This window comes from Pseudochaenichthys georgianus, chromosome 12 (genome assembly GCF_902827115.2).
Source record: "Pseudochaenichthys georgianus chromosome 12, fPseGeo1.2, whole genome shotgun sequence".
Classification (NCBI taxonomy): Eukaryota; Metazoa; Chordata; class Actinopteri; order Perciformes; family Channichthyidae; genus Pseudochaenichthys; species Pseudochaenichthys georgianus.
Genome location: NC_047514.1, coordinates 12,229,551 through 12,242,158, shown reverse-complemented (window position 1 = coordinate 12,242,158; position 12,608 = coordinate 12,229,551). Strand labels below are relative to the sequence as shown.

The following is a 12,608-nucleotide window of genomic DNA, read 5'->3' as shown; positions in this document are numbered from 1 at the left end:
CTCCCTCTTGTGTGCACTTTCAATTTCTCTTATCTATTCATTTATCAACAGTGAAAGATAATAGGTATTTTGTTTCTGGAAGATGGAAATATCTGTTTTTGTCTATCAACATTAGAAAAGGAAATGTGTAGCTGATTTTTTTACTTTCTGTGTGGACTTCGTAAAGAACCCACAAAGATCACTTAAGAAAAATGACATCAAATATTATTGTAAAAGTCAAAAGAAAATATAAATGGTGCACAGAAAGGTAATTCTTCATAGTTGCAACAAAGAAAAAAAAGTCAAATCCTTGCCAATACTTAAGTCCTTTATCTTGGCATTCTTGAGACCCCTCACCACACACTGCCAAAAATAAACACAGGCAGCCCAAGCTTTGATGCACATTAGAGAGGAAGGAGCACTTTATACAGACTATAGTCTCAAGTACAACCAAGATCACGAACACACACTTGCTCACATTAACAATGACAGCAGATGTTATAGTTGAGAGTCCCTGTCGTTGCTGCACTCACTAAGGACACATATGACTTTGTGTCCTTAATTAACAACCCGCAGTGATGTGTGTAAACATTCAGACAATGTGCACACACACACACACACACACACACACACACACACACACACACACACACACGAAGACACACATGGATGCTTACTGCTGTGTCAGAGTTGTGGAGGAACAGCCATCCTCCACAAATCTCTTCCTATCTGTCTCAAACACACACACACACACACACACACACACACACACACACACACACACACACACACACACACAAACACACACACGCGCACGCACACACACACACACACACACACACACACACACACACACACACACACACACTCACAACTGCGTGCAGGAGCCATTACCGCCCAGTGTGTGTAATCTTGTGATTTCTAAAAGGAGAAAGGCCATGCATCCTGTCTAAATTTTTCATTCCAGACCTTCTCTGTCTCTGTATAACAACTAATAAATAATAAATGAATCCTGAGGACATAACGCAAAATGGACTCGATTTTTATGTCCTCCACACCACAAACACACACCAACCCCCTCTGGATACACATTCTGTCTTCCCTCCTCTATCCCTATCTGTTTTAAGAGCTTAATCTTTCGCTGTGCTTCATTTCCTTTGATTTGTGCCCAGTGAACTGTACTGGCCCTATGTGGGGTTGAAATGTGAATGTGTCTGTGTGTGTGTTTCTGTGTTTGTGGACTGGACATGACCTTTTCCTTTTTTTGAAATCCGATTTAGATTTAGAGCTCTGACTGGTGGCTTTGAATCAGTCTGTGAGACATAGGTTTGTGAGCAGTTTATATTACCACATGAATAAATGCCACAAAATCACAGTCAGATTATGCTATGATTTCCCCAATCAACAAGTGAGTGGGTTGTTTCAGACAGACAGAAAGAGGTAGAATATGCAGAGGGAATCAACAGAGAAATGTGATGAAGGCAGGAAAAGAAAGTCACATTAGATTGTGCTATTTCGCCACCTGGTGGTCCAAAAATGAATAGTGCCTTCTCTGACACATGCCAGCTGAAATAGGGTTTAGTTGTCTATCAACTATAGCCAATACATTTATGTTGACAGTTTTGATTGATCCTTTGTGCTCAAAAGAAGAAAGCTAGAACACCCAAAGCAAAGGGGTTTGGAGACGAAACGCTAAGTGTCCGTTTACATTTTAGCCTAAATGCTGATTACCATACATAACAAACAAATCCACTATTGTGGTTATGTTGAACGTGTTTGATATTTTGAGAACACACAAGCGTGGGCTATCTGTCACTCACGGTTGTTACCAGGGTAACCAAATCGTCTTAAGTTCCGCCTCTCGGTTTCAAGAACCAATCCCGTCTTCAGAACGAGTCTGTTTACCGTCAGCCGCGAAATGCGAACGTCCTATTTTCTGTCCATATCATAAGGTATTCTTTACTGCATTAAAAAGACCATTACACACTTATTACTACGCTATTTCCATAACATTTAAGGCAGTATGAACACTGAGCAGTCTGTTGAATCCAACTGCAGTCCAAATAGGTGTTCAGTTTCAACACCGGAAGGGAATGACTTGAAGAGCGGAGCACTGAAAAGGTAACTTGTTAGCAGTTAGCATCAACGCTAGCTAGCCGACCTATCGTCTGCCAGCATCGAAGATAGCTTTATTATCAGGGATTGCTGAATCGTTTGTTGGCAATTTAAGACATCATGTGTGTCGTTGACGTTTCTTTAAAATCCTAATGAGATGTCATGTTCTGTCACTGTAGCATTAACCGAGGTGAAGTTAGGTTTACATTGGATATTCGTCAGATATTCACTCCGGTTTGTCTGTTCTCAGTACGACGCTGAAGTTGGCTTCCGATTCGGCAGTTAAGGGACATTTAATTTACAGCGCTGAGCGAACAATCCTCCGTGTTTTAACCTCTTAAATCGCTGCATAGCCGATTTATTTGGACTGGATTATCCCAGAGAGTTTAAAGATTCTTTATAACACAGTTTGAGATTTGTGAAACCTTTATTATATTTGTGAAAATACAAAAAGTGAGATTTCAGTGCTTTTTTCACATGTAGACCAGATTAGACCAGGTCCTGATCTAAAACCACTAGACCTAGACTCATCAAATCTGGACTGGATTATCCCACGGAGGCTAAATATTCTTTATAACACAGTTTCAGATTTGTGAAACCTTTATTCTATTTGTGAAAATACAAACAAGGGAGATTTCAGTGCTTTTTTCGCATCCTGGCCACATTAGACCAGGTCCTGATCTAAAACCACTAGACCTACACTCATCAAATCTGGACTAGATTATCCCAGAGGGTCTAAAGATTCTTTATAACACAGTTTGAGATTTGTGAAACCTTTATTATATTTGTGAAAATACAAAAAGTGAGATTTCAGTGCTTTTTTCACATGTAGACCAGATTAGACCAGGTCCTGATCTAAAACCACTAGACCTAGACTCATCAAATCTGGACTGGATTATCCCACGGAGGCTAAATATTCTTTATAACACAGTTTCAGATTTGTGAAACCTTTATTCTATTTGTGAAAATACAAAAAGTGAGATTTCATTGCTTTTTTCACATGTAGACCACATTAGACCAGGTCCTGATCTGAAACCACTAGACCTAGACTCATCAAATCTGGACTGGATTATCCCAGAGGGTCTAAAGATTCTTTATAACACAGTTTCAGATTTGTGAAACCTTTATTCTATTTTATCTCATGAACCTGAATTCCTTTAACATCTCTTTCATTTTTTTTTTTGCTATGAAACAGTATTTAAGATACGAAAACTTTGTAGATAAAGAATTATCACCTAAATGAGGAGCATACACTTATTTTTATTTATGTATTCATTTGTTTAACAGGGACAGTGCACATTAATTAACATTCCTGTAAATGTGCCAGAGTTAGCCAAGAGGCTATCATCTGTTGTCCCTGGACAGATTTTATAAGTGAACCTAAAACAAATTTAATTTAAACAAGTAAATACAATCAAATTAAAACATGCAACATACATTACTGGAATACTTAAATACAAAGACAGAACAATAAAACAAAACAAAAGAACATGTTGTGACGACCCCTTCTGCCTGTCTGTGCTCCCTGCCTTGCTGTCCTCTGGCAGGTACTGGGAGTGTTGTCCTGTTTGTGCCCTGCTTGCCCAGCTGGGAGGTTCACTTTCTGAATCCTGATCCTGGTCTTCCACCTGTGTTTCTATTTTCACAAATAAAATAAAGATTTCACAAATCACAAACTGTGTTATAAAGAATATTTAGAACCTCTGGGATAATCCAGTCCAGATTTGATGAGTGTAGGTCTAGTGGTTTCAGATCAGGACCTGGTCTAATCTGGTCTACATGTGAAAAAAGCACTGAAATCTCACTTTTTGTATTTTCACAAATAGAATAAAGGTTTCACAAATCTGAAACTGGGTTATAAAGAATCTTTAGCCTCTCTGGGATAATCCAGTCCAGATTTGATGAGTCTAGGTCTAGTGGTTTCAGATCAGGACCTGGTCTAATGTGGTTTAGATTTTAAAAAAGCAGCAAAATCTCCCTTGTTTGTATTTTCACAAATAGAATTAAGGTTTCACAAATCTGAAACTATGTTATAAAGAATCTTTAGACCCTCTGGGATAATCCAGTCCAGATTTGATGAGTCTAGGTCTAGTGGTTTTAGATCCGGACCTGGTCTAATGTGGTCTACATGTGAAAAAGCACTGAAATCTCCCTTGTTTGTATTTTCACAAATAGAATTTAGGTTTCACAAATCTGAAACTGGGTTATAAAGAATCTTTAGCCTCCGTGGGATAATCCAGTCCAGATTTGATGAGTCTAGGTCTAGTGGTTTCAGATCAGGACCTGGTCTAATGTGGTCTAGATTAAAAAAAAGCACTGAAATCTCCCTTGTTTGTATTTTCACAAATAGAATTAAGGTTTCACAAATCTCAAACTGTGTTATAAAGAATCTTTAGACCCTCTGGGATAATCCAGTCCAAATAAATCGGCTATGCAGCGATTTAAGACGTTCAAACACGGAGGATTGTTCGCTCAGCGCTGTAAATTAAATGTCCCTTAACTTTCCCCTTAACTGCCGAATCGGATGCTCTGAATCGGAAGCCAACTTCAGCGTCGTGTTCTCAGTGGCCCTCGCTTTTGACAACATTTCACTTAAGGACCATCAATGTATTAGCGTTTGAATAACCCAAAACCTATGTTCTTGTCAATAATGAATTGCTAGCTTGCTCATGTTAGTGAAGATGATGCTAATCAACTCGGATAAATGTGTCTAATGTGGCACAGTTCTTTAAAAATATGTCCATGTTTTGTGATCCAGTGACACACACTTCTTTGTAGTATTTTATTTTATTTAATAGTAATGATAATTTCAATAGCTTCAATGTAATGTGATCCAGTGAATCATTGCACAATTGTATTGCTACACTGGACAAGTAGGAAAATAATAATTTTGTTAAATAGGTGTTTTTTGTATTTTATATAAATAATCTTTATGAAAAATCAGCTGTATTTTTTTGGAACATTTTAAATAAGTAGTTGGTTTTACAAAAAATAGCAATACATTTGATATTTTATTATAGTATGCTGCTCATGTGAGTAATGCTGGGTTTGATAATCATCATTATTAAGCCATAGAAAAGAAACATAAGTGCTTGGCTTCAAATCTAAAGTTTATTTTGACTGGGGCTATAATCCAATAAATAATATTCAATATTAACTTTTTATATATTTCTTATCAAGTCAAACACATTGTGTCTCTAACAATATATTTCCTCTTGTCTTTCCTTAGAACTCCATTCTCAAAGTTTAAGAGAGTAAACTCCAACTTCAAATCACCTGTAAGTAAACCCCCTCTCTGCCATAACACACACACACACACACACACACACACACACACACACACACACACACACACACACACACACACACACACACACACACAGTAGCACCACAAGTTTATCCCAGGATCATGGTTGTTGGTTTTGCACCTGACAGCTTCAAGTCCCTGAGAGTGCTAAAGTTAGCCCTGCAGAGGAGGTGGCAGAGCTGGAGAGGAGGAGAGAGCAGCTGGACACAGAGATAGCACAGCTGGAGGCTGAGTGAGTACAGCTGTGTGTGTTTTCCTTCCTCAATCTCTGTCTTCGAGGTCCATCTTAGGTTGAGAGTAGGCATGCTGTGTGAGGGAGGGAATCAACAGGGTTGATCTCCACTATTTATAGCGTAAAATACCTATTATGCATGTGTGTGTCCTAAGGCTAGGCGATATTGTGATATGAGACTAGGTATTGTCTTAGCTTTTGGGTATTGTAGCATGTCTAAGTGTTGTCTGTCCTGGTTTTAAAGGCATCATTACAGTAAAATCGGTCATTTTCTGAACTTCCGAGACCACTGTAGCTCGTTTGTTATTTCCCTCCACTCACTTATTCTACTTCTACTTACTTGTTATATGCACATTACTCATAATTTATCAAAATTATTATCCTACAATAGTGTCCCAATAATGATATTGAGGTATTTGTTCCCAAAAAGATTGTGATATTTGATTTTCACTATCTCGCCAAAGCCCCATAGGTCAATGTGTGCTTTTTTTGTGCCTTTTTTGCCTTCATATAGTTTTATTAATCTAATTTAAGATGTTTTAATTTTGTGTTAGCTGTTATTGTGTATGAGCGTTTTTAAATATCATTTTTTGTGTGAAATGTATGTGTGTGTTTTAGGGGATGCAGAGTAGAAGAGCTGGAGCATCATATTGATATGCTGCATGAATACAATGACATCAAAGACATTGGACAGTCTCTCCTTGGCCGAATAGGTAAGAGAATGGCTAGTTAGACATTTCAATACACTACTTTTAACTAGCATTTTACAATTAGTAAAACTAATTCGGGAACAAGTTATATTATTCAATAGTGTGATCATTATTTTCAGCTCTACTTTTAGCTCAATGATTTTGATCCATTAAGCACAATGCTTTTCATATTCTGGGGGACAGTCATAGGCTTCCAAGCTAAGTGAGGTGTGACACTTTGATAACAACATGAACAACCTCCAATATTTAGTTATAGGATAATATAATGCCCGACTTGTCTTCTAAAGCAGCCATTTTATAGGACGCATCCTCTCTTCCCTCCACGACAGATAAAATACATTTTTCAGTTATGACTAGTGAGTAATCTTTTTTATTGTCTGTTGATGCCACTCATGTTTTACTCCCCATGATTCATTTTGGAAACATCAGTGTAAACTCTGTACAGACCAGATTCAACATACAATATGTCTCTTTTTGGTGGGATTTGGACCCAAGGAACACAAACTGCACAAATCGGTGTTAAAAACCTTTACAAAAATTACATTAGAATGGCACTCGCAGACTTCGTACATATATGTGCTCCTTGGAAGATCCAATCTCCTGAATCGGGAAGTAGGACTTCTGACTGTGTTGTGATTATGAGCTTGAAGCCATTATGTGAAAACAACACGGAAGCTACAGAGAAGATTTGCTTGTTTTTATTGCTAAGAAGGTCCAAACAACACTTTATATAGCTGTTGTAGAGTTCCCAAGAGGGTGCGTTCACATGCACTTTTACAATTATTCCAGCACCACAATCGCATCACTATCTTGTAAAATGTAAACAAAAGTGAGACATAAATAATGTGCATCTGTCTCATGAATCGAATCCTGCTGCCAGACAGAAAAACAAACCAAAACTAATTACCTCCTTAGTGAAGGTAGTAAGATTATTTTTAAATCTTTATATGCCAAATAGTTACATTTAAGTTACTTAAGCATACACGATAAAAAAGATATGTGAATACACTATTATCTAAATAGGTATTTCAACTATAGCTCATAGTAGTCTGATTGCAGTACATTGAGATTGGTAAAGATGTAGGTTGTTGTACATCCAGCCACCAGAGGGCAACATAGCAGTGTCTCTGTTTCCTCTGTGTCTAAATCAAAAGTCTTACATTTATATTGTAAATGTAAACATAACTATCCCATAATGTACACACAATGTAATTGGCATGCCTCTTAAACCTTCAAATCAATCTGATTATTTCCAAAAATGTCATTGGGTAAAGTTTATACTTGCATTGCCATTTCATCTGGGGTGCTTTGTTAAATAGTCCCCATAATCTCAAATCGCTGATCAGATGGCAGCTAGTACAACATTTGCAGGCCCAGAGGGATCAGAAAGTTGTGTTGACACTTCAGCTTTTCCCTAGGACTTGTGTCATACCTCCTGTTACACCGCATCACACTGTGTCAATCTGACTATCAGGGCACACACTAGTACAAGGAACTACACTACAATGAGTGTAGTGTGTATGTTAAAACTATATTTGTGTGCTTATGGTGCAACTGCATGAAGTTGTGGAAGTGTGTGGAAGTTCACACCTTGCACACTGTGAGGAAGGCTTTGGTGAATCACAGCCAAGTCACATTACGGTATGTGTGTGTCATAACAAACATGACTTTTTACCTACTTTACAAATTATTATTATGGACCTGATGCACTGTTTAATTCTTTGCGACACAAGCACAACACAGAGTTCTGGTTAATAAGTAGTGTCACTTATGTTGTCACTTCAGCTGACGAACTGGGCTGTCTTTTATTTAAATATAACAATATTATTAACACAAAGGGAATGCAATTAACTAGAAGCCGGAAACTAAATGCATTAAATCACAAACAAACTGTTTTAATCACAAATAATTCTTTAAAAAAGTGAGGTTTTTTTAAAGTTGTTTTCAAGAAGAGACACACCAGAGGCCTGTACTACGAAGCAGGATTTTCGCTTAGCCGGCTAACTTCAGGGAAAACTCTGGGTTTCCGGTCCTACGAAGCTGGTTCTCTTTTTAGCAGGCTAGATCTCCATGGTAACTTATGCTGAGTGGCTAACCTGCCCCGGAGCAGGTTAGGTTGCAGGCTAAGAGCTCAACTCAGTGAAAGCACTGCCTGCTGACCAATCAGAGCTCAGTGTGCGGAGTTTAAAGCGATCAAGTCATATTACAGGAGAAAGGAAATACAGAAAAACTGTTGCAGGAAAGACGGCCGGCAAAAATCACCGACTGTGTGAACGTGAACATTAATAGAATATCACCTCCATCTTCAGAGCAATCTGACTGTTATAACATTAGCGTTAAGAAAGCTTACTTAAATATCTGCCACAACATAAGTAACCGGATCAGAGTAACATTAAGTACAGTCCGCGGCATATCACTTCATAATGTATAATATATCTCCTTATCTGAGTCAGCTGAGCCGTATCTGGCCGTGCAACACTCACAGTGTCACATACTGTATGCAGAAGTATTATTTTAAGCAACACATTAAGTTGACGAAACACTCGAGTCAAATGTAATTTAAAGTCCGATGCACTCGTGTCTTAGACGGGGCAGTTATATAAGATAAGATGGACTTTTATTAATCCCTCGTGGGGAAATTGTTTCTCTGCATTTGACCCATCCTAGTGTTAGGAGCAGTGTGCTGCCATTTTGAACGGCGCCCGGGGAGCAGTGTGGGGAACGGTGCCTTGCTCAGGGACAACTCGGTAGCACTTGGTCTTGCCGGGACTTGAACTGGTGACCTTCCAGTTGCCAAGCCAAGTCGACTTCGCCACCACCGCCTATAAAACCTGTTATAAACCTGTTAATGTACGCATTCAAACACTTGTTCTGTTACCAGCTGTATTCACCTTGCAGGTGCAGCTATGTGGCTTTTATCCTGGATCAAGTGTTTAAGTCATGGATGTTTAAAGTTTAACTTCTTCATATGTCTAATATTATAGTTGACTTTTCATTCAGGAAGTATGACGCGCTGCACTGTCAGTACGCTTGTCCATGTTTGTGATTGGTCGAATGCTCCAAATACCACCCCTTTCATGTGAAGGCGCACCTAACTAGATAGGACACGGCTGGCTTGAGCAATCCACTTGATAACCCGCGTCGTAGTACAGTTTAGCGAGAGCGCGTATGTTTTGGATTAGGCCAACCGGCTAACTCAAACATATCCAGGTTAGGTTGAACCAGCTTCGTAGTACAGGCCTCTGGTCTCCTCATGCAGGTTTTAAATCTATACTGTGAGCTAAAAGCTTGCTATCTCTTTACATGATCTCTCCGTACAGTACAGTGGAGAGTCAGGATGATAATGACCTCTTAGTGAATGGAGATGGTGTTTCCCCTCTGACACAATGGCAGTCTTTCTCATCACGCACGCACGCACACACACCCACACACACACACAAATACAATCCCTGTCTGTCATGCAGGCACATGCATACACTTTTACATGCTATCACTCTCATCCCCCCTTCCTGCTCTCTCTCTCTCACTCTGTCAAACACACACTCACACTTTCACAAAGAGTCTACACTTAAACAGTGAGTTGCTCTTCTATGCTGTTATTCTGAGAGAGAGGGGCTGTGGAGGGAAAGAGGAGACAAGAGGAGATGCCCTGCAGTACCCTCTAAAGACAACTGTCCCTTTGTCTGTCCGTCTGTCTTTAGGTCATTGTCACACCCCCCACGAAATGTCTATTTTTGCCTATAGTCTTAAAGATTTACAGACACATTTTCAAACTGTTAAATCTAGGAGTTTTCCCAATGACACATTTGCCAGCATTGTCAGCACAGCTTGCTGCATGATGTAAACATCTAGCTGGCGGGCTAATTTGCATCATATTTGAGATCATATGTTGTAAATTAGGCTTTAGAAGGGTTCAAACTCATTTTTAATGTAATGAGAATGCACATAAATATAAGTGGTCTGTTTTTATTTTTCAGTAGCGCTTTAGAGCTTTGTATACAATCTTTTTACCAAGTACAAGCCCTGTGTTTAAAGTGAGTCATTTGTTTGGTGCTGCGATCGTGGTCTGCTCAGTGTTTGGAGGATTGTTTGAAAAGTAGACTAGAGGGAGTTGACCCTGTAACCTGCTGAAGGGTCTCACCCTGGCTTTGCTATGTTTTGCAGCTGCTGTGAGGGGGACCACCACGCGAGAACTCTACAGCCAATTTGATCTTGAACTGGACGACTGAAGACAAAAAGTTCAAATGAAGGTGGTGAGAATGATTCCTAGGAATAAGAGAGGAACTCAAGACAAAAAGGCCAATTGTAAATAAGATGATGGATTGGACTAAAGATGTGTCTGTGTTGAACTCAAGCGGCTCCTTCAGGCAGACATTTGTACAGAGAGAGATCTCAGTAGGAATGGACATGATAGGAGGATAATGACGCTGGGTCTGCAGGCAGACATGATATTTATAAAAGGCCATTTACTCACAGCAATAACTTAAGGCTTTCATTTGTTTTGACATGTGTTTATGTAAATACTGTATTATAGTTAGTATTAAGGTATGCATGTTGGCTGCCTGAATGTTAATTACTTTTCTGACTTTGGTTTGTTTTTAAAGGAAGGAAAGGAATGCTAGAGTAGTTACTTAGAGTGTAAAAAATAATCACTAACTCCTAGTATAAAATGCTTTGTACAATAACTTGTAATAAAAAAGGCAGACAGCGTGTTCCCATATGCACTATTAAAGTTCAGGAGGTACAGATGCATCATTGTTATACCACCCTTTTGTTTTTTGAACAAACAGCTATGAACTTTGTCAGAAGGCGTCACAATACACTGACAATATTTGATATTTATCCGTCCAACTATTTAAGTAAATGCATTTAAGTGTGTGTTTATTTTAATAGACTTTTATAACAGGCCTGTCTGCTGAATTAAACCCAAAATATGACACACACATTTGCTAACATCTGACCCAGATTCTTAAAAAAATTCTAGTAAGGGAAAGAGGGTATTAGGTAATCTACAGTTTCCCGTATGTCCCCACATGTTCAACTAAAAAGAAAGGGTTGTGTACTTGCTTCCTGTATTTATAAAAAAATCCCCAAATGTCTTCTTCTTGACAGAAATGTCCAGTATATGAACTGTACAAACAAAACGCTGACTAGCTGCATAATGTACTGGGCGTGCCCTTATATGTCTGAGAACCTCTGATAGTGGGTCTTCTCGAACTGATAGCGGCAGATGAGCTTCACAACCCTGATGATGTTGTGTGTAAAATTATGAGAGTGAATGATGAAAACGTATGTATGCATGTTTATCAATCATTTGCAAGTCAAAGCTCATCCTATCATTCTTTTACCATCTCGTATACTGGGGTCAGTCTTTGGCGTTGTTGCAAATGCAGACAACATATTGGAGGAGTTTAGAAATGTGTCACTATTAATTTAAGCTCTTTAGTTTACACCACCTGGGAAATGACCTCTGTTAACCTGCAGCAGTAACCTACAGCACTCTCTTGTAGTATTAGTCTCTTTGGAAATCTTCCCTGAAAAAGCAATGTGTTTCATGACATGGCTGTTGTGACCACTGTGTGATATGTCAGCCCCCTTCTGTGATTCAAAAGCAGGTTGGAGTTTTTTCTATCGTGTCCTTGTGGGCTTCTACAAGACTTATTTGCTTAAATACACAATGCGTATGATTTGTCGGAGGACTTGACGGATATAAACACAACATTCAAAGTTGGCACCTCCCCGGCTCAACGAAGGTTACAGTGCTTGCGAGCGAATGAAAGTCGACCTTACAATTGTTTTGGAACAAGCTTTGTCTACTTGTGTTTCGCCCTAGCTTTGGATGTTTTTCTTTCTGCATTTTCTCCCTCTAGGATGCTTGCTTAAGATCTGGCACCTGTTCACTTGACACCCAGAAATGTCACAAAAACAGCTCAATCAGAAAATACACACATAGTGCTTGAGAGGGCCACACACTTTTATTGGGTGATAAGCGATGATCGAGAGGGATTGTATTGGTTTGAGCCTAGATTTGCATTTATTTCTAAATAAATCCTACAAAGTGCCTTTTCAAAGTTTCCATAATCATAATTAATTTTTTTACAGCTACTGAATTGATTACTTGGCCTGATTATAATTAATGATGCAACTAACACATATTCAGAATAAATATATGTGGGTTTTGTTGTCAGTCAGAAAAACATAGTTTTAAGAGACTAAAAATAGCTACAAGCTAAGGCTCCATCTTTTCTGCCTGGCATTCGGCATT

The 12,608-nt window shown here is 38.8% G+C and overlaps 1 protein-coding gene across 1 annotated transcript; it reads left to right on the top strand.

The window, feature by feature from the left end:
- The first annotated feature begins 1,856 nt into the window (after window positions 1-1,856).
- swi5 (SWI5 homologous recombination repair protein) lies at window positions 1,857-11,185 on the top strand. The gene is made up of 5 exons (XM_034096130.2): window positions 1,857-2,100; window positions 5,324-5,372; window positions 5,530-5,633; window positions 6,252-6,346; window positions 10,508-11,185. Exons 1-5 carry the CDS (start codon window positions 2,003-2,005, stop codon window positions 10,570-10,572), a joined length of 411 nt encoding a protein of 136 aa, XP_033952021.1. The 5' UTR covers window positions 1,857-2,002; the 3' UTR covers window positions 10,573-11,185.
- The last annotated feature ends 1,423 nt before the right edge of the window (window positions 11,186-12,608 follow it).

Bases quoted from the DNA above. Each gene is read 5' to 3' on its own strand.
- swi5 (XM_034096130.2), top strand. From the start codon at position 2,003: ATGAACACTGAGCAGTCTGTTGAATCCAACTGCAGTCCAAATAGGTGT. The intron at 2,101-5,323 runs GTAACTTGTTAG...GTCTTTCCTTAG, and splicing joins AAGAGCGGAGCACTGAAAAG to AACTCCATTCTCAAAGTTTA. The intron at 5,634-6,251 runs GTGAGTACAGCT...TGTGTGTTTTAG, and splicing joins ATAGCACAGCTGGAGGCTGA to GGGATGCAGAGTAGAAGAGC.